Genomic DNA, 24402 nt, shown 5'->3' on the forward strand with positions numbered 1-24402 from the left:
TGGACTGACTGTTCCCAAAGATAAGATAAGGCTACAATAAATTACATCTGCAAACAACTCATGTGTAGATACATTTTCTATGCTCTCCAACCATTGATTATTCAGTTGCCTGAAACAAATGAAATGAAAATGACAATACAAACTTTGAATTAAGTAGAAGTACAGATATCTCAGTGTAACCATACTACCATAATACCATGCAAAAGTCCTGTTGTTACCGTTTTTCTAAAATATGTACTTTTTGCAAATTACACTTTATGTATAAAACTTAAAAGCATCCGTTATGCAGGAAAATGCACCCTATCTTATATATAAAATTGTTGTATTGGTAAGATTGATGCATTAGCTGGAGGAGATTATTTTATTTAATGTTTAATTAGTCAGACAATTAACAAGTATTTTAAGTTATTTAATAAATGCAGTCTCGCTAAAAGTGCAATTTGCTAAAAAAAAAAAAAAAAAAGTAGTAGTATTGTAGTAGTGTAAAGTACAAGAAATGCCAAACTGAGAAAGAGAATATATTCAAGGAAAAAAAATCCTATTTAAAAACTGAAACTAGATTAAGTTTGGATAGATTAAGGTAGGTTTGGTAAGTTTTATTTGTGGATAAAAGGAGAAGAGTGAGTTGGTCCATTCACAGGATATCGAAACAGTGCAATAACTCAAGTGTCACTCTTTTTTTTTGTTGTTGGAGAAGCCCAGCGATGTTCAGACAGCAACAAGAGGCTGAACCGAAGCGACAAAAGGAGGAAGTCACCTGTGTGAGTTCAGTGGAGCACACCCGGCTACCTGACAGTCAAACAGGGGAGGCAGTTGTCGCTGTGCTTTAAGGAACATGGCAAGAACTGCGTTTAACGGCAACCCAAAAACACATTTGAACCACAACGGAGTGAAACCCGAAGATATCAAGAGGAACGGCTATCACAACAGCAGAGAGGTATGTCTGTGGCTGTGTTTATTTACAAAAAATATATATTTGTGCACCGAATTATTTCCTGCACCTGCTTTAAGGTTCCTGCGTGGGGTCAAACATTTGACCACTTTCTTTACTTGAATCTGAGAAAATGTTTATTTTGGGGCTCTTACCTGAAACGACCTCTGTGACGTAGGCGGACGTTATAACCCATTGAGGCTGAAGACCAATTACATGTTGGCTGGACTGCGACAACAAAAAGTGTCAATATAACGCAGTCTTGGTCAATATGCACGTGAAACATTCTCATTATTATTCATGTGCAGCTCTTACGTTGACAACATACCACTTGTGTCGTGATATTTAGGCTGTCCGTAGTTTCATATAGTTACATTTTAAAACTAACTATGTGATTTGCCTGTTGTTGGTCGTTTTTTATTAAGGGGACTGGTTAGTTTCACTCAGAAGAACAACGTTCAGCCGTAAATAAACGAACGACCCCGCCCTGAAATCCTTCCCTTATGCAAAAGCAGGTTTTCTTCGCCTTCAGGCTGGGCAGGCGAGGAAGGTGCAGTCCGTCGGGGTGTGTGTGTGCGTGTGTGTGCGTGTGTGTGCGCGCGCGCGTGTGTGTGTGTGTGTGTGTTTACATTTTGTCATTTACATTTGTGTTTGTAAATCGAAGGAACATGCATTGTAGCCTTTTGTGTAATTGTGTTGAGGTAGTATGCAGGTTGTGTGTCTTTGCAAATGAACTCACCTGTTTGTTGAGGCTTTAAGCCAATCCTTTTTCCGGAATTTCTTATGCTATTTTGTATCATGCAAGGTCCATATTACTAACTTAAGTGTACCACTTGTAACTGCTTCAGTTATTCTAACAACTTGAGTTTTTGTCTATATTGTTAAGGCCTGACACTCAGGTGGTGGGTTTAACGGAACAACACTTACAGATCCATAATCCTCTAATATTCTGTACAAATGGTTAAAAATAATTGACATATGCCATCTGTTGCTCTTAGAACACAATTTTAATTATATATCCAATAGACATGCACATTTGGTTCCGATATTGACTAATCAGCTGGATCAGATATCGGATGAATGAGGCCGATCCAGCATTGCGATCCAGTCATTTCTTTTTTATTAATATCATTCACAGCAATACAGTTACAGCGATCTAGTCAATCCAATTCTATGTTTGCAACACCACTTAGGGTTTTATATCACATTTTAAAATATGTTTGCAGTACATTTATTTATTTTTGCTGCTAATGTACACTTTTATTTGTTAATAAATAGTATTAAGTACATCTATATCTGTGTCAAGCCTGATGCCTTCACTCACATGGCATGGTATATGGTTCATTCATTTAACAGTAGTATCGAATCAGTATCGGGTATCGACCGATACACTCAGCCCAGGTATCGGTATTGGTTTGGATTGGAAAAAACTAGAGTGCTGCATCTCTAATATAGCTGCATCTTTAATACTTCATGTGCCACTGAAAAGGACTCTGCCTCAAACTCTGTATCTGGTTCTTGAAAGAATCAGTCACGAAACTTAGCAGCAGTAGTTGTTTGGATCAAAATGAAGGTTGAGTTCAGGAATGTGTGTGATCCAAGAGCGACCCCCGACCCCCACACTCACACACGCACATACACATACACACACACACACACACATTGGCCCATGGCCTGACCTTGCAAGATCCAGTCACAAAACTTTACAGGTGTGTAGAGGAGATCAAAATGCAGGTTGGGGGTGTGTTAATGGGTGTGATCCGTGCAATGCGGCCGGAACTAGGGCCTGATTACCGTGCAAGATACAATCACAGAACTTTACAGTTGTGTAGTTCAAAAACAGGTGTGGTCCCAGCAAAGGTGCCAGAAGTACGGGGGTAGGAAGTGGAAAACCTACTACTACTTTTATACCTCTGGCCCGATTTGGTGTCACAGCTGATGTTATCCGAAAGCAAGTTGTCTCTACTTGACATTAAAGTTGTAATGTATGTAACTTCCAACTGCCATCTTTAGTTGAAGAGAAATAATCCATGTTAATCTTTTCAACAGTTGGCTGAAATTATAATAATTTTAGCTAATTCTTGTACAGTTTAAGTACTTTTAAATTAAAAAAAGGTTTCACAGTACGATCTCTATAACTTCATGGTAATCATTTTTTCTATTTTAACAAATTGCTTATGCTAGTTTATAAGGGTGCAGCAACACTACTCACTTTTAAACTTCATTTAATCATGTTTGAACTCATTAGTTTAAAAAAAAAAAAGTACAATATTTTGAGCCTAAATTGGCTCTCCATCGGCTACAGTAGTATCTGTTATGCTAGACTATATGCACAAAATCTGTATGAATATAAAAAGGAACATTTGTTTTCTACCTCTTTGAATGTTAACAATGCAAAGTGGCCATATGTGTAACTTTACTATGAATAGTCCTCTAGTTTTCAACAGGGTGGAATAATATGTGTTAGTGACTTCTGGAAGTGGACCAGTAGTCAACTGTGTCCTTTTCATTTGGGTTAATTTGAAACCAAGCCACTTTAATTAAAACGGTATTGTTCTCTCTTGTCTTGTCTGAAATGTACTATAAGAGCTTCCCCGTATGCCTCTTGTTGTATAGAAAAATGGCCCAGGGACCGGTGTTGCCTCCAGGCAGCACAGGCAGGAGTCCTTTGAACAGGCCCCGATGTACGTGGCTGTCATGACATACCTGGGCTTTGGCATTGTCACGCTGTTTGGCTACCTCAGAGACTTCCTCAGAGCTGTGGGCTTAGAGAAGTGCCACCTTGCCCAGGAAAGAGCTGAACAGAAGGTAGGTAAAATATGCAATCAGCACAAACATAGGCATATTGCAGGCGCACACACATACTGTAGACACACATATGCACCCAGGCAGTTGGAATAGAGGAGCATGCATGCATGCCTTGAGTGTCAACACATTTAGTTTCCGCCTAATTATTTTTACATTTTTGCTCTTAAGTTTTCTCTCTGCCTCCTTCCCTCATGTTCCTCTGCATTATAATGTTGCCATGGGTGAGACAGGACACCACAGAGACTATCTGTTGAAGACCTAATTAAATCTCTGAGGATTCAAGTTCTTTCTTTGTTACTCTGCTCTCCGCTCTTTTGATGATGCAGTGTGTCTGTAGGCAGAGACAATAAAAAAGTATCTAGGAGGAATAACAAACAGTTTGCTTCCTGTGTTTGACAACAATCATTTACAGTATGAAGTAGAGGAAAGAAGAGATTTACTGTACATGGGCTCTGCTGTAATGCCGACTTAATTGCATCAGACATACAGGGAGCAAAGTGAAAATAAAAATGAAGACAACGGTTCAAATAATCTTGGTAAATAGGGGACCATTGTGTATGTAAACATACAGTATGTGCAAAGGCTACAGTAGTGTAGATTTACTCTTAAAAAACTGAAAAGGTGTAAGGTGGTTTGAATGATTATAAGATAATCACAAAAGTCACCTGCCTTGCGTAGTACAGAGGAAGACACAATATAAGAGAGACAAATCATGCCCCTACTTACCTTGCAAACTATTGGACTTTGAGAGGGTGGTCTCCGTTTCTGTAAGTTCAAGTTCAACATAAGGTTTGTTCATGCCAAACCTGTTGCGTAAGATAACACCCCTTACTGTAAAGAATATGCAGAATCCTTTTTTTTTTTTTTTTTTAAGAAAACAATCACTGAGAAGTTGCTATAATTCTTGTTCTTATAAGTCTTGAACTAGTGCTCAAATAACTTTTAGTGTGATCCGAAATAGAAGGAGTTATCCTGACACTGGCTTTCTGTGAAGTCTTTGAAAAATGTTTCTCTTTTTCTCTTCTCTCTCAGGATTTTGTATCGCTTTATCAAGATTTTGAGAACTTTTACACTCGAAACCTGTACATGAGGGTACGAGACAACTGGAACCGCCCCGTATGCAGCCTGCCAGGACCTGTCTTTGACCTGATGGAGAGGGTGTCTGATGACTATAACTGGACATTCAGGTACTGTCATCCAGGCATCAATCGAGATGGGAATTGATACGATTTTATTGATACCAATGCCATTACCAAATTGTTCAGTTTCATTCTTTGTTGATTTCTGACCAATTTTCTGTTTGGATGAAAATAAAGTTCAGCTCCTGAAACTGTCTGCACACAGTGTGAGATATGCAGTATATAGAGAATATTTGAACAGGGTGCTCTTAGTCAAAGAAAAAATCTGCTAAGCCTGTCTGCGTAGTGCTAATGATATTATTACAGGATATTCACGCTCGGTAACAGACATGCTACTCAGTTGGGGAGCAATGGCCCTTACATGTCAAATACATGGCAGTCCTGGAATTTAAGCACATGTTGCATAGAAAGATGTTTCAGCACATTGCTGCTGTTTCCACCCTAACTTGAAATGATCATTTTACAGACATCACAAGCTGCAGCTCTGTTGTCATCTTTTATTGTGTAATGAAGCCACGCTTTGGACTGTTTCCGCCATAACTCCTTTTTGATGCAAGTTTCCAGCATGTCGACGCATGAGTTTGATGTCATTGTTTCGCAATACGCAACTGTCAGAAAACATGCCGGCCTCGATAAAAGGAATTGATAAGCTCGAAGGCATACAATTCCAATTCCCATTTCAATTTGTTACAGGTTCTTAACCGGAACCAGTTCTCAATTCCCATTTCTTGTCATCTATAAAAGATTATCTGTGATACTGATAAAACACTGCAGGTTTAGAGTCACATTTATTGTTCAATTTACAAATGTATTTTCATCTTTAGGCAGGTCAACAAGTATGTTTGACCACAACAGTCACTATTCTGGGGCTAAAACTATACTAGACTTAATTGGCTAAAGCTCCTGCTCTATGAGCTGATAGGGAGAGATAGACACTAAAGTACATGGGTGTACTGTGAATGTTTGGCTACAATTACGATGTGTTGCACAGCAGGGTTAGGGAATATATTATGAATAGCAATATGAACAGAGCCCCGGGGAGGGGATATGACTTTATGAATTTGGAAAGAGGGGAAGGGGGGGATTACATGTTTAAAGAGGTTTAATGTGACTGGTAAAAGTCAGAAAGGGGCAGTCAGCCTGTCTTCTGTGGTGACAGAGTAAAGAGACATGAGGATGGTGTTTGTGGTGGTGTGCAGGTTACCGTGTGCCATGAGAAGAAGTAGGTGGTGACATGGACCTTATACTTTTAAAACTCTGACGGCAAGATGACTCTAGATTGACCCTGTGAGCTTACCTCTTGCCTTATTGCAATTATGACACTCTCACCCAGTGCATTGTGTATGGAGTTGCTTGTGTACTTGCATATTATCGGGCGACATAATGAGTTATAATCTAACACTGAAGGAAATAAGGAATGCAAAATGCTGCTGACACACAGTCACTGCTGTTTACCTTATGCAAATGTTTAAAATTGCCTCATGAACTGAACTCCACTAACAAGTTTATGATTAGCAATTATTTTTAATTGAATTATGATGACTTTTTATAGTATGTAATTATTTGTCTGAGTGTGTGTGTGTGTGTGTGTGTATGTGTAGGGGGAAAAAGTAGAAAGGCTAAGTGATTCTTATGTTTACATGCTTGCAGGTTAACCGGGAGGACAATACACAATGCCATCAACATGGGCTCTTACAACTACCTTGGTTTCGCTGAGAACAACGCTGATTTCCTGAAAACAGTGGCAGACAAAACGCGCCAGTATGGGGTTGGGGTTTGCAGCACAAGGCAGGAAATAGGTGAGTTTGTGGTTAATATGTAGTTGTTTTTTCTTTGTAAAAAAATTAAATATAAAAAATGTAGTTGTACAGATAAACAAAAAAAAAAATACGGTATGTGGTACTTGTCCTCCTTAAGCTAGTTTCAACAAAGACATTCATTTAATCTTGAGCAAAAAAAAGATCCACTTCATAATTCAGTGTCTTTTACTTCATCTTACAGTGATTCACATTTCTTACATCTATGCATCTATTTTAAGATCTCTGGCAGACCCTGATGACAATGAATGGGTTGAGTATCAAACTGGAAATAAAACTCCATCTCCCTCATTTAAAACGCCATCACTTGTTATCTTTCTCGTGAGTTATACTGCCCGCGTGTTTAATTATCTTTCCGTGGCTGCAGTGTAAAATGAATTATTCAACCTTTGTTGAATTATGTACCGTTTGGGCATAAGCGGACTGAGATCATTACATACTGGTCCACACTGAGGAGTGGGAGAAATGATATACTGGTATGTGACATTATGAAAAACCCTGGGCATTAGGCTGGATGCAAAAGGAATATATGTGATGGAAGTGTTAGAACAGCAAGGATCAGCAAGTGGGATCTGTAGCTTCAGGTGAATTTTGAGTGGTGTTTTATCCTCTGAACTTTTACCAGGTTTCTGATGATGTTTAAGTGCCTGTGTGTGCCAGGATCTCATGTTCCGGCACAGCAATGTTGTGGCTTTGAAATCTGATGATCCGCAATCAGTTGTTTATTTATCGGTCAAAACCCACCAATGTGTAGGCCTTATGGAGCTCACTGAACAGGCCACTCTAAGCGAAGTTTACCTGGGAAAAGTAGTTCCTTATCATTGTCAGTGATGTTTAGTTTATGGCACTTCTGACATCACCATGCTGTATATCTACTGAGAGCAGGCTTGCAGAAAGTGAGCTGACATACAAGCTCAGAGCAGGTTGAGTGGCTGCGGTGTGTTTTATGATATCAGCAGTTTGACAAGAACAGAGAAAATCAGAGAAGTTAAAGGGCATGTGATCATTAGTACACACACATACACACACACACACAATCTCCCTCTCTCTTGCTCTGTCACTCTCTTTCTCTCTCTTTCTCCATGTCTCTCTGTCTCTCTCTCTCTCTCCTCTGCACCATCCATTATTCATTGATGTGATTTATTTATATGTTTATTTCTCTTTTTAAAATGGGACAGTTTTTCCCTGGGTTTGTAATCCATGTTACAGCTGGCTTACTGAGAGATTTAAGGAATAACAAGCATTTCTCCCATGAGACGTTATTAAGCATCAATTATTAAAGACCCAAGTATCTCTGTAGTAGCAGTGACACAATCACTTGTGTTTTAGTTGCAGAGATTGGTATTGGTGAATCACAGGATGTGTTTTTATTGAATTTCCCAGCACTCGATGATGATTTAAAGAATATTTCACACTTCACTCACATCCCCTTAAGATTTAAATTCAAATGTGTCTGAGTTTCTTTTTCATCTTATCTCTCCTTCCACATGATCTGATGTTTTAGAAACTGCACTTCAATTTTGGACTTTTGGGTCAACTTCTACAGATCATTTGTACAAAATGTCAAGTTTAGTTCAGTCAAGTTCATTTCAAAAGCTACACAAAGTTCTAAATAATTCTCCTACGAATAGTGCACAGAGCGTGAAATATGAGCTATTTTTTATTGAATAGGAATGTGAAGGTAGTTACAAAGTGCACTGAAAACACACCCTGTGAATAAAGTGACATGTTAAACATTCATGAATTTGTATTAATGGATAGCTCACTGCTACTGCTTTTCCTGCAATCATTAACATAAAGTATATTACCTAATGTCATGCATTCAAATGAATGACAAATTACCAAATTACAATTTCTCCATGCAGCTACCACATAGTAGTATTTCACCATAATGTGTACACTAATATAAATGTAACTGGGCTGTTTTGTATGCATACATGTTAAAACTAAAGCTGTTTTCACAGCGCCACATGGTAACTGGCCACCTCAAGTCATTTCAGTGAGGGGCAGGCAGGGGAGAGTGGATCGGTTTCCACCCACATGAACATGCAAAGATTTTGCTCTACCACCCAGAGTTCAACATGCTGAACTTTTGATGGTAACTGCCCGGCAGCAGAAGCCTTTTAAAAAAAACTCTTTGCCTTTTAACCATATTTTTGATTGTTGTAAAGCCTTTGAATAAAACCTGCAATCACAGGTTTACACTGAAAGAGTCAGATTAAGCTTGCAAGTCTTTTATTTTATTGTCTTTCCTCAAAAATGCTTTCCAACCTTGGATATTGTTATATTGTTTTGTTTTGTTTTGTTTTGTTTTGTTTTTTGTCAAGGTTTAATGGTTGTGATTTCAAAAACGTGACCTTGATAATTCTGAGGACAGGGGACCAAGCTTAATGAGATGCAGATGATTTAAGAGCTAAAGTAATTTAAGTCAGCAAAGTGATTGAGATCTTATAAGGTCTCTGCTCTGTCTTACCTGAAGAGTATCCAGACCTCGAGCAGCCTGATGAGGTTAGCATATCAATAAGTTGGCAGGGCATCTCTATTACTCTATGGCTAAGTAAAATGTTCTATGCAGAGAACAAATGCCTATGCAGAGGCTGTGAGCCTGAAGAAATGTATGAATTGATTTGATCGGGATTACCATAAATACAGAGCTTCTTTCCTGTATTATGGTTTTATACACATCACTCAATATCCATTTTCCAGTCCTTCCTGAAACATTCAGTCTGTTTGAACTTTTAATGCTTGCTCTCTGTGGTTACTGATTGTTATTGATTATAACTACAATGATAAGTATCCCATATTGACACACTATTTTCTTTTGAGGATTGTCTCAGTGACATGACAATATCTCGAAACCAGGCTTCAATTTTATTTACATTGATGGTAACTGATTTCATCTTGTAGTTTTTCAAAGAGCTGGATAAATGTTGAATAGAGATCTTTTACTGAATGTTTTACAGTTGTAATATACTGTATCATTTAACCACTCATTGACAGTTATAAGTTACATTGGAAGTTGGATTTATAGTATAGTAAGTTTAACTTTATAGTATAACTAGTAGCCTTACTCATAAAGTAAGTAAAGTGTGTTAAAATGTTCTGAAACTGTATGTTATAGTATGTTTTCCACCATATATATAACATTGCCAAGAGCCAGCAGAAATAAAAAAAAGAGTATATAAGAACCTTTCACTGCCTATCTTTCCCCCTGTAGCTCACTATTATAGCAGTAATTCTTTTTCATAAGATTGCCACAAGAACAGTACTGGAAGCACCTCAGAGACACCTGAAAATCCCACTTTTATTGCACAAAACAGAAAAACGCCATGTCAAGTGACAGATTACAATCTGATCCATTTTCTAAATGAATTCTGGTCCTCACATCACATTGGGTTGTAACCGACTTCAGTCCCAAAATGTGCTGCAGAACCATTTTAGACTTTGCAGGACTTGATATTACCTGGGATGAAAAAAGGTAGTTAAACTAAATTACAAATTTGCCACATCTTGAATCTTTATAAATCTCTTCAAAAGCCCAGAGAGTTGCTGGCTGATGCTGTGACTTACGGTCTTGTCAGGGTGAGTTAACCTTTTGTTTTTTCTGTCTTGCAGGTAACCTTAGCATTCATGAAGAGCTGGAGCAACTTGTGGCCACTTTTCTCAGAGTAGAGTCCTCCATGACTTTTGGGATGGGTTTCGCCACCAACTCAATGAACATTCCAGCACTTGTCGGCAAGGTTTGTGATTTTACACACTAAATGCCACACACTGTCCTGCATAGGAAATCATGCTTTATATATGGGGGTCATTTTTGCAGTGCAGCAGAAATTAATCTAATTAGACTAGCTTTTGTTCCTTTCTCGCATATGGCCTAAATTAATGAATAACAGTCAACTATACTCAGCTGCCACCGACTCTCAACCCACCCCCATTAATTAAAATCCTAATTACACATTACAGTAGCCGTGAGGACAAGGCTCTGGGCATACATGGCTTCTTTCAGTCACATAGACAAGGAAGGGCAGGTTTTGTTAAGAGCACTACTCGAGGGGATGATTACTCGTATTCTGGCCTGTAGGCCCACCAGCCTGCTAGCACAGACAGCCACGGGTTACCGGGGGCAACACACAGCATGAATATCTGTGATTGGACTGGACAGGAGGAGATGATGAGAAGGAGGTCTTTATGCAGCTCAAGAGGTGTAGCGGCCCCCTTTCGGCTGCAGCCCCCACAGAAACCCTGGGGGAGCTGGGGGTCAACCCACACTGCCAACTCTATCCTGTAGGGAAAGGCTGTGCCAGGACAGGTCTCGCTACGCGGGCAGAGCTACATTAGAGTGACAGCTGCTGGTAGACCAGGGACCCGGCCAGCTGGACCCCAGGCCAAAACCGAGGCTATCTGTCACTGAGACGGTGTCAACATACCCACTACAAGATTTCATTCAAACTAATGCAGTCAAATGCTTAGAGCTTCAGTGTTAAATATGCTAATGTTCTGGAAAGATTTTCGTGGAAGAGATGAATTCATTTGCATATTGATTTGTATGGAATATGAAGTACCATACTTTCCATTATGAAAATGGTGACGTGTCTGCTAACATGTGCAGCACATAAAACTATTAGCATACACAGGGGACCTAGACATAGATGAGTATGATTGAGGCATGGATGGCTAGAGGAGTAGGCTGAGATGTGGAGATTGGCCAGATGGATCCTTTCACAACAACAATTATTATACAGCACAATGTACAAGGACACAGTATAAAGCAACAAAACATATTTGTGTGTTTACAAGCTTACTCATTTCTTCTGTACACAAGTATTGATATCATACACTGTCTAAATGCAAATGTCATCATTCTATCAATAATCAAAGATACTACCAAATAGTCAGTATAATGTATATAAAGAAAAAATGTGGCATTTTAAGAATTGTACAAAGAATTGATTGACAGGAACATGTGATTCAGCTAATACACTTGGAATTTGAAAGCTTTATTTAGGGAATTTTAACAGGAGTTTTTTCTTTGTGATGATTTCCAGGGTTGCTTGATATTGAGCGATGAGCTCAATCACACATCTCTCATCTTAGGGGCCAGACTGTCAGGAGCAACAATCCGGGTGTTCAAACACAACAGTAAGTCCTGTAAACTCTGGAGTCATAGTGCTTCTACCTTTACAACAGCAAGACACACCTTACAACAACAAGACACACAACATTATTTATGCTGTGTTGTTTCAGTTTGCCAACATCTTCGGTGCTCAACATTCATTGCTCCTGCAAAAACAAATGTTTGTTGAAAGCACTATGATGTATTTTTCCATAGATTATTTCTTGATGAAGTCCGATTTTCTGTCAGGGCAGCTACCACCGTTCACATTATCTAGTTTTTCTTCTCTTCATTCCAAACTGTTGTCCCTGCTGTGAGAAACACATTACTTTCTGTGCAGTACAGGATTTGCCTTAGGAAAGACCTACTTAACATTCTGTGTTTAGAGCAGCAAATGTAGAAGCTTTAATGAAACGGGTTCAGTTTACAGTCACGACTGTGTTTTATCCTTGAGCAGCAGAGAGGCAAAACACAAATTTATTTATATGAAAATGTCATTGTACTTAAACGTAAATGCTCTCTATTATATTGTCAAATTACATATTGTCAATAGATGATACGGGCAAATTATTTATCATGAATGATACAACATTTATCACACTGTATATGGAAACATCCACTGCTCTTTCCTTCAGAAGACAGTCCTCTAGTGGCAAATGTGTCCTGACAGGTACAAGCAGAGTCAGTTATCGGTCCTCCAAGCAGATCCCAGAGGCCTGTCTAAAGGCAAAGAGCCCTCAGGCACCCAAGTAGTTGACCCCTCTCTGCCTTTATACCTCCTGTACCAAACACTCTTTTATTAGTCCAAGGCCAATATTTACTTAAAGGGTTACACCAATCAACAGACAAAATCATAATATTTATCGGTGCAATCTCTGTCTAAAATGTCTGACAGCCCTTGTTTATGGCATTTGAATTGTTTCAGTTTACATGTTTAACAAAGACGGATGGAATTTCATACCAGAGAGTTGATGAACTGGTTTGACCAGACATTGTGAGGCTTGTGTGTTGTAAATACTTCAAATAGTTTTAGCTAAAGGACGCTCGTTTTGAAGGTTGGCATTTTTATTCTTTTCAATAATGACTGTGTATGTGAATGTGCAGAGATAAGATAATAACATTTTGTGCATATTCACAGCTGTATGCATGTTTTTTTTGTGTACAAGCAAAGACTTACCATCCTCCTCATCACGTCATACAGTATCTCATATCAGGCCGTGGCTTATCTCAAATCAGTGCTTAACTGTGAAATAATCTGTTCCCTATTCTTGTCTGTGCACACACAAATCCACTGTGGATATCACTGTCTGGTTTCCTCATTGTCAATACTGGTAACATGATGTTCTGTTGAGATTCAGGAAGTGATTTTTATCAGAAAGGCATCTGCTGCCTCTTCTGTAAACCTGTTTTTGTGTTTAGGGAGCAATATCGATCATCTGTGACAGATAATTAGCTATGACAGGTTTACTCGCTGCTCAGCTGGAAATGGTTGGATTGCGGTCATACTTTGAATAATGCTGCTTGCTATTCAACACTGCCATCTGCTGGTTTGCAGCAGATGATCATTCATAGTGTAACCTGTTAAAATACCACTGGGGAGTTATTTTTGCCGAAGCTAAAATTTAAATCCTAAGTTTAAGCAACCATGCAGACTCCGCTGAATAGACCTTTGACTTAACCCATATTTAGCTCAGTTTGTAATCCTCTCCAATACAGACATTGCAGGTGTTCAATGGCACCAGACTGCAGAGGTGTTTACTGTGCGTAGTTTGTGGAAGGTGTTTCTGGCAGATAAAAAAGTACCATGTATGCTCTGAACTGCCCTGCCCTGTGGGAAGTACTAATCTACTCACTGCTGTTCGCTTTAAGTTGGATTTCCTCACTAGCTATGGTCTGATTATTGCTACACTGTGGACCTGTCTTGAGATTTTATGGTACAAGCCTAAACTACACTTGCAAACAGATGTGTGTTATGTTAGTGTTTACTGTTAATAATATAAGGTTATAATAATGTTGTTATTATTATCAGAATAATAACAACTCTACTGCGTGTGCGTGCGTGCGCGTGTGTGAGCGTGTGTGTGTGTGTGTGTGTGTGTGTGTGTGTGCGTGTGTGCGTGTGCGTGTGCGTGTGTGTGTGTCTCAGACATGCAAAGTCTGGAGAAGATGCTGAGAGAGGCAGTTTGCTCAGGGCAGCCACGAACCCACAGGCCCTGGAAGAAGATCCTCATCATGGTGGAAGGCATCTATAGGTCAGCCGTCATACCACAGACACACACACATACACATTAGCGTAGTCCCTCTCTTACAGACACATATCTTGGATCAGTTAAGCTGCTGTATCAATCTTTTTAGGAATAGGCTTTCAGGTGGTCCTTAGCAGAGTTTTGCAGTCAGACTCAGGTAGAAATCTTAAATTGTAACCTGAGGAGAGCTCTCAGCCCGTGTTTAGCAGTCCCTGTAATGGTCTCTTTTTCAATTGCTTCCCTCTCTACCCTTGAATAATAGACTGTGTGCGTGTGTTTGCGTGTGTGTGCGTGTGTGTGTGCGTGTGTGCGTGTGTGTACGTGTGCGCGAGTTTGGGCACCGTTTCATTATAAGAGGGAAGGAAGAGAAAGGTATTGTGTTTCTCTCCCGGCAGTGAGCTATCCTGAGTCTTAGTGACCCGCTCCATCTGCTCATTAGCTCCAAATCAAGGCCAAATGGAGCCACAGAGATTGACTTGGCTACACCCCCAGCTCCAACTTTTTATCACGGCCATTTTCTTTTCTCCTTTCTTCCCTCTTTTTACCCTCAATCATCCCCTACATTACAGCCCTGAACTGAAACAGGACATATTCATTGTGGCTTTTAGTCAACATGTGACTTCTTCAACACATTTATATGCACAGCACAACATGTACACACAGTCAGCTGTGAAGTGTACTGGTGTACATGTCTAACATCAGGCTCAGACAGTAAAGAGAAGGCACCTTTCGGTACGGCACTGAGAAAACTAATGCTCCATCTATAGCCTCCCTGTAACATCAAAAGACTCTGATAAAGAATAAGCATGCTTAGCTATATCCTGGCCCTGCCTTTGATGTCCACATCGGCCCCGGATGAAACCCTGTCTTGTGTCATTTGGGCTGCAGACGTTCTCAGCCACAGCAAGGATAGCAGGTCTGGGATTGCTCTATTTTCGCCAGCCATATACTCACTCATGCTGTCTGTTTGTAGCCTTAAAAGGCTTGCATCAGAGGGGAGGAAGAGGTGGGGGAGAGGTGGGAGTAAAGTGAAAGAGGCCAGCCGAAAGATTCTTGGAAGATTGGACCATGTCAAATTACAGTGTGTAATATGCATTTACAGATGCACAGCTGTTTTGCAATGGGTCAGGGTAAGATTGTTTTCCTTTTAAACCTAATCACCTTAAGAGTGTGGGTTCTAATTGATTATTGTGCATTCCCATGTAGTTTCTATTGTATTTGTATTCTGTGTTTGTGTGATTCTCTTGTCATAAGCATGGAGGGCTCAGTGGTGCGACTTCCTGAGATCATCGCTCTGAAGAAGAAGTATAAAGCATATCTGTACCTGGACGAGGCCCACAGTATCGGAGCAGTGGGACCATCAGGGAGGGGCGTGACCGAGCTGTTTAACTTGAACCCAGCAGATGTGGACGTGATGATGGGCACCTTCACAAAGAGCTTTGGGGCTGCTGGAGGTTATATCGCAGGGAAAAAGGTTGCTTTCATTTTATCACTTGTAGTCAATATTCTTATAATAGTTTTGTCTTTATGAATGTAATTTACTTTTTGTTTTTTATTCTATGTGGTATATGTATACATTTAATCATTTTGTTCACAGAATTTTATTCTATACTTAATTTTCTTCCATACATTTATAGGAAAGGTACTTAGCCTACCCAGATCACCCAGTCACCTAAAGTCTTTGGGTTTTATTATATAGCTGGCAGTAGAAAGGGAATGAAAACATGATGAGAGAGAAGCAAGGGAAGGCAAGGTTATTTGTTTTGTACATTTCAACAAGACACTTTAGTGCTTTACATAAAACAAGAAATAAGAGAAACACAAGGCAATATAAAATACACACAGATTTGCAAATAGAATATAAAAATAAGATAAATAGTTAGATTTTCTTCATCACTGTTTTCAGTTATATCCAGTTCGTAGCACGCCTAAAAACAGTAAACCTGTTGATTCTCCAGTCAGGCAGAAACCTGGACCCAAGCAGGGTCAAGATGCATTTAAAAATATATAGTATTTAGGTGGGATGAATCACCCTGATACGATTTAACAGCTTTAAATACGTTGCCATTCTTAGAATATCAAATAACTGAGCTGACTTACTGAACTTCCTGATGTTATTTAAACAACCTGGCAACTACTGCCTGGGTACAGTCACAACATTAACCCATTTGGCTGTAGAACAGGTTAGTATGCGTCACACAAAGTATTTTCAAATATTATATATACTATTTTATATATATATATTATTATATTATTTTACCCAGGTCTGTTTTTAAAGATGTGTGGGATTAATCGTAAACACTCCATCACACCCCACTTCTCTGTTAGCTCTCATGTGTCCAACAAATGTTCCCCAGGCTGTGACTCCAGGCCTTTCTAATTCCTTTTTAGTCCATTAAAAAGTACACTTCAGTACATAACCACACTGGTTTTGTGGCAGTTGATTAGAAAGCAACAGAGGAAACGGCCATGTTGCTTGAATTAGGTATTCAGAGAGGGACCCTTCCTGCTGTCGCCTTATGTTGGCTCAGCCCTGCTCTGCCATAATAAGAAGGTAAAACTGGCAGAGGGCCAGCCCCTTCTTGTGGCAGGCGTCGGAACTGCGCTCAAGATTTAACAGGATGACTTTTAACAAGCATGATAATGTTTGAAGTAAGAACACTGCCTGGTTTGACAGCTGGCTGTAGTAAACTCCTGAAGGAAACGGGCAGGAAAAGAGAGAGAAAGCCTTTACATTTGACGTATTTGTTGTTGTGGTGAAACCCCCCAAATCCTGCATTAAGTGGATTCGGGTTGACCAACAAAAGACAGCAGATGTGTTCTGGAAAACAGTCATATTTTATGAGAGTACCAAAAATAAATACCCCAATAAATACACTCCAAGCTCCTTCTAATTCACTTCGACCTTGCATGAAGAAGGTTTTATTCATCATCAAGCCTTTACTCAAAACCTGAGATTAGGTTATTAAATACATCCGTTGAAGTTCAAGTGTATGAGCTGTTCTGGCACCACTCCCACTCTGTGGCACCTTGTGGCTGGGGAAACACTCTGAGCTGTCACTCCACACCGCAGACGTGTGATGGATTTCGGACATGTTCTCTTAACTGGTTTATCTTGGTTGCACCAAAATCCTGCGGGGGCCCTAAAGTGGTGAAAATCCCCTGCCTTAAACAAAAACAGATGTCAGGTTTTTCAGGGTTCTCATCCTACGTTTGAGCATTTCCCCTGAAATCCCCTCCCCTCGTATCTGAGGAAGCCGCAGCCTCCGCCCAGTGGGGACAGATGGCAGTGAGTGGAAATGGTGGCCAGACAGCATCTCCGGCGACGTGTCATCACCCGCACCCGCTGGCCACCATGCAGCCACTGAGCAGCAGCCGATCACAGCTCCAGGCCTCGTTCCCAACCTCAGACCACTTACTGTACACACACGTGCTCTAGGGACCAATGACCAAATTGTTTTTTCTGAAATCCTACTCTTCTCTTGACAGCCACCAGCAGAATTAATCTCCTGCTGACATTTAGGAATAATGAGCATGGCCGTCCTCATTCTTGCTTGTTTCAGCATTGGTTATTTCTCAAATTAGTGCGCCTGCCACGTCAGAGTGGAGAGCAAAAAATGACCCAAAGCTATTTTACCATCAATGCCAAGATGGTCATAATGACAGAGAAATTACTTGAGGTATTTTAATGGATTCTCAGGTGCTAACTATACATAAGCTTGTTGAAATAAAAGTGCAGGGCCACACGTCTGTTTCATAGAAGATCTGAAATAAACAGCTTATTTCTGTGAATTCATATAGATTCGGATTTCCAGATTATCTTATAAAGGTCCCATTTATGGTCTTTAACGGTTTCCGGGTCTTCAGCATCTGTGCTCTTGGCATCTCTGCACCGTCATTGGAGCCGGGGAATGACTGTAATGGCACTGTAGTGGCACTTTTTACCTAAAATGTTTGTTTACAATAACTTCCAGGTATAAAAGCCCTGCTTCCCATAAATACAACTCAACAGCTCTGAGCAAACTAGGGTGAGGAACAACTAGATTTTCCCTCATCTAAAATGTATATTTGATGCTTGCATATCTCAGTAATAGCAGGACTTTCACTGATGTTAGGTTGAAGGACTAATTGACCTGTTGGGCCACAGACTGAGGATATTAACACCACCCAAAACTAGCGGTTAGTCTGACCAGCGGTGAAATGACGCTGTTCGTACCGCACACATTGCATTAAATAAGCAGGCAGAAACATCTGATACGTCGAATATCTTTATATGTTACATACATGTTATATAAAATGAGCACATTTGTCGATTTGATTTATCTTTGCAATGTAAGTCAACTGCAAGTTTTCTACTTGGAAGTGATTGTTGGCACTCAACGTTACAGCGATTAGGCCAATATATAGTATAGTTGTGACATCACAACCACACAGAAGTCCTGACGGCTTGTTTAAAGTCACAGTTTCTGAATATGGACTGTGTGCATTTCTCTGTAGGTTGAGTGTTTTGATACTTTCACAGTATTTATAAAGCACCCCAACTTGCTTTATAATCAAAAAAGGCATGGTATCTCACTTATTATAATATGGGACCTTTAACAAAAATGTACTCTAAGTATCTCTGCTGATTGTCTGTGTGACACTGTGTCCTATATTGCAGGAGCTGGTGGACTACCTTCGCAGTCATTCTCATAGTGCAGTATACGCCTCGGCCATGTCCCCTCCTGTCACTGAGCAGATCATACGTGCCATGAAGTGCATCATGGGAACAGACGGGAGCACAGAGGGTGAGGGTCTGAGCTCACCGCAGCTCCCTCCAGTGAACGTCACCCTCAATTTCAGTCTTATTATTCACATACTCGTCAAACCTGATGTTCTTTACACAGACAAATATTATGTCTGGCTTATAAAACTTTTTACACCTTAATATAATTTTTTATGGAAACAATACCAAACCAAATCCAGAGGACCGTACCAATGTTAACATTAGGAGTAAGTCCAGACCTGCAGGGAAAGACAAACAGCTGCTTGGTCAGAAAATGTGGTTGCAATTACAGGGGTCTGCTGTGGTAGGAAGAGGGGGGACGTGCAGTCCCCGAGCACACGTGACCCTAACATGGAGGAAATCATTTTCATATGTGTGTTTTCAGGACCACTGTACCCCTGAAAGGTTTCTGCTTTAATGGCATCAGACACTAGGGCAGGGAAGTAGTCATTACCAGACCAGCTGTAATACTGCCAGAGCCATTCTTCTTGAGTTATTGTAGTTGTAGTTCTGGTAGTAGTTGTATCAGAAGAGTATTAGTAGTAGTGGTAAGTAAATAGCAGATAGTTATACACTTTTGCACAGATCTATAGGACTTAACCTGTGCACCATAAGGCAAAAATACACAACATGTCTGTCATGGGGTGTTGTAATGGGTTAATGACTCCAAGGAAAAAGTCTAGTGTCTTATGGTTGATGTGTATTGCAGTTTCATGCAGAGATGAGTAACTTACTCATCTGGCCCTAAACCAGACGTGCTTTTCATCTGACGTAGCCCAGTGAAATAGCTGTTGTGGAAAAATGAGTCTTGACCTGTCTTCTAGAGGGCAGGAAACACAGCAAACAGTGCAGTCTTTTTTAACATCAGCTCCAACATCCATCAAGAAGAAATGTCACATACTCTTTGCATATATGCCCGATAAGTTTTTTTTTTTTTCTCTCTCCCAGCCCTCTTTTGCCTCCCTCATCTTTCTCGTTGATGTTGAATTTCGCACTTTCTGAAAAAGGGAAAAAACCCTGACCAGCAGCAACATCCACACATTCTCACCTACTCATTATGATTTCTGAGTCTGGCTGCAGGTTTTTGACCTCCATGCCCTCTATCTGAGCAGAGAGGAACAATTTAGAAAATGGGGCCTGTGCTTTTTGGAAAATGCCTGAATGTTATGTTTTTTCCTCCCTCATTCTCTCTATCTCTCGCTCTCGCTCTCGCTCTCGCTCTCGCTCTCGCTCTCGCTCTCGCTCTCGCTCTCGCGCTCACTCTGCTGAGATAAGGGGATTTAAAGTGCTTTCTTACATCCCCCTGAAAGAACTGACAATCTGTTCCCAGGTAATCAGAGGGAAACAGAGCTACGTTCCAAGGCTGAGCCATGCCAAACTCTGCCTCAGCCACGGAGCACCAGGCTCCCTAGTGATTCACATCATTTTGAAACACTGGGGGTTAGCAGGGCAGGCGGCCTCTGCTGTCTTTGATTTGTTTTCTAATACATTTATCTTGAATACATGCGATACTTAAGCATTATTTGTATTCCGTTTCATTCATGGCTACGCTCCAGTGGCAGTGCACAGTCACTCATTTTGTGCAAAATCCATCGTATCTAATTTGCAAACCCTCATTTTGGCAATGTGCAAGTGCGTATACCATGCCGTCAGACGGACAAAACTGAACCATCTGCTGCCGCAGCTGAGTTGTAATCATGAGCACATTCATAGCGGAGGCTGGAATGGCCCAGATGGAGGTGCAGGACTCTGGATGAGACAGCACTGCAGATATCTCACACTACATTAGCTACTACTGACAGGTGATGTCCCTTCCTGCAGGGGACAGGAGAAATATGCATGAAAAAGGAGCGAGTTGGTGTTTTACTCATGTGCATCTGGTTGTGTCCTTGTTTTAATTGTAGGCATTAGACGGATCCGCCAACTGGCAGAAAACACCAGATACTTCAGGGCCCGACTGAAGGAGATGGGCTTCATCATCTACGGCAATGATGACTCACCTGTGGTTCCAATTCTTCTCTACATGCCGGGCAAAGTGGTGTAAGTACACTTAACTCTCACCAAAAACACTTGCCTCTTTTAGAAAATAAGATTATCAGGATACTCATTTTATCAACTTCATCATCCCTTGTTGTGAAAAGCTATTTCAGGTCAGCTCACGGTGAATCTTCTCTAAGTGATTTGGGTGGCTGCCATATTACACACTCCAGAGTTTCCATGAATCAGTAGTGTAGACCGGGTTTCTGTAACCACTTAAGAGGCAACATCAGGTATTGATTAGCTAGAACCCAGGACTGTTGGAGTCACTCAGCTATAATCAATTGGGTATAAAGTGTCTTTCAATGCCAGTCACCATTATTATCCATGAAAAGGCCAATCCAACCCAGTAATTGCCATCATCAGTAGCTTCTGATTTCACGTTGCTCAGTTTTCATGGCATTGATGATGATTGGAAAAAAGCTTAATTTGACCAGTCTCTTCCTGAAATGTTATTTTTTAAACTTAATAAAAAAAATAATTATAATGTTTTCTTCTTTTTTTGAATGAACTCATTTCCTAACAATTATATCAAAGTAATGTATCCCTTCCACACTACCTTCCATGTGCTATATATCAAATTTAGTTAGTTAACTTTTTTGAAATTTGTCTTAATGATATATATCTAAAAAAAATGCTGGTGTTACATTGAGCTTCTGCACACACATCAATAATCATCTAGAATATACAAAACTGTCAAATTCTGCGGTGTCACTAAACCATTTTTTGAGCTCATTTTATGGTTTGAATTCTCCAAACCGTCCACCACAAAATGAAGAAGTATTCGCTGATTGGACTCATTAAAGTAAAATACATCAGAGATATGCTGCTTCCAAACCTTTAAATTGTTAGTTATGTGTTCCTTTTAATTTATCGATACCACACTTCCCAACTGTATAATTGAGAATTTGGAGGGGCTAGAAGAAGCCACATTCCTCATGACTTTTTATGTGCTTGTTGGCTCACTTGGCATTTTGGAGACTCCAAACCTTAAAAATGTGATTGTATTTCCGTAGGAGACTATTGAGTTTCATTTATTTAGTCAATTGCACTATGTAGGTGGTGTTTAAAGGCTAGTGGTGTCACTTTTGTTGGTGAGAGGCAGCACGTTGTTATAAATGTTTCTAATTCTGAAAAGACATAAACAGAAGAAAAAATCCTAGTACTTTTATGTTTAGCATTAGTGAAATGAAAAGAATGAAAGAAAAACAATCAATGTAGGTGGACTTTACTTCTTGTCTCTACAGTCATTTGTGTACTAGAATATGTAAAAACTGGTAGTTGTTTCTTTTTTCATTGCTGACCAGGGCTTTCGCTCGAGAAATGCTGGAGAGGAAAATTGGTGTAGTGGTAGTCGGTTTTCCTGCCACGCCGATTACAGAGGCCCGAGCTCGCTTCTGTCTGTCTGCAGCGCACACCAGAGCCATGCTGAATCAGGTACAAACAAACACACACACACACACACACACACACACACACACACACACACACACACACACACACACACCCAAAATCAACATGGAATTCCTCTCTGGGGCTTTCACCTGAATCCACCATATGTACACATGTTCTGGGACTTGCCCCTTGTCTTTAGGTGCTGCACCATCTGAACGAGTTGGGAGACGGTCTCTGTCTGAAGTTCTCAAGGCTGAAATATTCCTCTTGTCCTGACCTCCATGATGAGACAGACTTTGAGCTGGGAAGCTGATATGACCCTTGACACCTTCATTTCAGTGTCAAAACGAAGTCTAAGTGTCCATGCCACAGCAGACCCATAAACACACAACGTAGACTAACACCCATGTCTCACTGCAGAAGAGGGGCCAAATGTTAAGCAGCTGCTTTTTTTATGTTTGTAAAATATTGTGATTTAACAGAACACTTGGGCTCTAAATAAAGTTATGAAATGCTTTATACATTTATATTGGAACAGGACATTTTTGCAAAAGCATTAATGGATTGTACAGGGTAAAATTTCTTGAATCATTTAGATTTTTTTATTGAGACAAATCACCTAGAGGCTTTTTACACTTTCTTACAATTGTCATTACTCATGTCTATATTTAGACAATGACAACTTTTTGTGGAAGCATTTTTTGCTTCTCATAATTTATATTCAAAATGCTGGTTGTGGTTATTATTAGAGAATAATGCACAGTCTCTAATTCTGTGTTTCCACTGCATGGTACAGCTCTTCTCTACTCAACTAGACTTGCTCTTTTTTTGGTTTTCCATTGACAAACATTGTAGATAGTATATGGTACCTGGTACTTTTTTTTAGTACCACCTCATCCGAGGTTCCAAACAAGTTTAGACAATACTAGAAAGTGGGATTAAAACACTGCAGATAACTGATTGGTCATTGAGAATTGTCACTTGTGTGATACGAGACATGGAAAGATAATAGTGTGGGAGTACTTTAGAACAACGCAGTGTTCTGTAAGCATTGCAAATTGGAAGTGATTAATCACAGTAGTCTGTGCAAACACTTGAAGCGATTGCATCGCGGAACGCTTCAAGACGCAACTTTCTGCCGCAGCAGCGGGAAGTCATCTGTCACCTGCATCCATTCATGATATATTAGGATTATCCAGGGCCATATAGCCGTATCATTAAAAGGCCCAGTTAATACTGGCTAATCACTGCATTGATTTTCTAAATGATTCTTTATCTAATATGACATAACATTACACCATGTGTCGTCTAACAATGTTATATACCTAACTTCTATTTATGAGTGAGAAAACAGCTTAAAATTACACACTGTTGTTACAGTCTGTTAAACCGCACTAATGCAAATATACATTTGCCAGTGATGAAATAAATCCATGTCATAACAGTTTTTGAGTCAAGTCTTTTAGTAAAAATACTGTTTCTCCAGTACAGAGAAAGGGTTGCTATGACACATCTTGTAATTTTTAAGACAAGATGACTGAATAAAGTATTGGAATATTAATGACCACTGAATATCACACCACAGCGCTATGGTGATTAGCTGTAAATGCTACTGGTATGATCTGCAATGGAAAACAAAATAGAGAAAAGGATCTGGTAACAAAAGTGAGTCCTGTAGAGCAGAACTGTACCACCTAATGAAAACTTGGATTAAGAAGTTGATGTAAGGAGTCCCATTTACTTCCTGAACATGAAGTAGCCTAGTAGTTATAAGTACTGTAATGGAAACGGCATTTGTAGTTTGAATTTTTCCCTGTGGTGTACTGACTGCATTGCTGAAATGTCGCGTCACATGATTTGTATTATTGTTTTTTTTGTTTTTTTCAGTAAAACACAAACATTGCACATAAACTTCCTGATTGTGTTTTGAATAGAAAGGTGGATTAATTATCTAGTTGACAGGCTTGTAAAAGTCCTGAACCTTCTTTTTAGAACTGTGTTCATTTCCTGACACATGATTATGTACACTACTCAAGGCTGAACTGATTGAGCAAAAGATGACTAAGAGGCCTTTGTTTCGTTCCAGTGAACTGTTTTTATAAAACTTTCCTCATTGTAACACCACTTTCATCTCCGCAGTAAATGATAACC

At 39.9% G+C, this 24402-nt stretch overlaps 1 protein-coding gene across 1 annotated transcript; it reads left to right on the forward strand.

The window, feature by feature from the left end:
- Window positions 1-795: 795 nt before the first annotated feature.
- sptlc3 (serine palmitoyltransferase, long chain base subunit 3) lies at window positions 796-24207 on the forward strand. The gene is made up of 12 exons (XM_083922645.1): window positions 796-937; window positions 3548-3739; window positions 4772-4926; window positions 6529-6677; window positions 10311-10435; window positions 11741-11834; window positions 13955-14060; window positions 15309-15528; window positions 18715-18841; window positions 20724-20859; window positions 22164-22293; window positions 22451-24207. The coding sequence occupies exons 1-12, from the start codon at window positions 836-838 to the stop codon at window positions 22562-22564; spliced, it is 1650 nt and encodes a 549-aa protein (XP_083778771.1). The 5' UTR covers window positions 796-835; the 3' UTR covers window positions 22565-24207.
- The last annotated feature ends 195 nt before the right edge of the window (window positions 24208-24402 follow it).

Source organism: Echiichthys vipera (genome assembly GCF_963691815.1).
Source record: "Echiichthys vipera genome assembly, chromosome: 11".
Lineage (NCBI taxonomy): Eukaryota > Metazoa > Chordata > Actinopteri > Perciformes > Trachinidae > Echiichthys > Echiichthys vipera.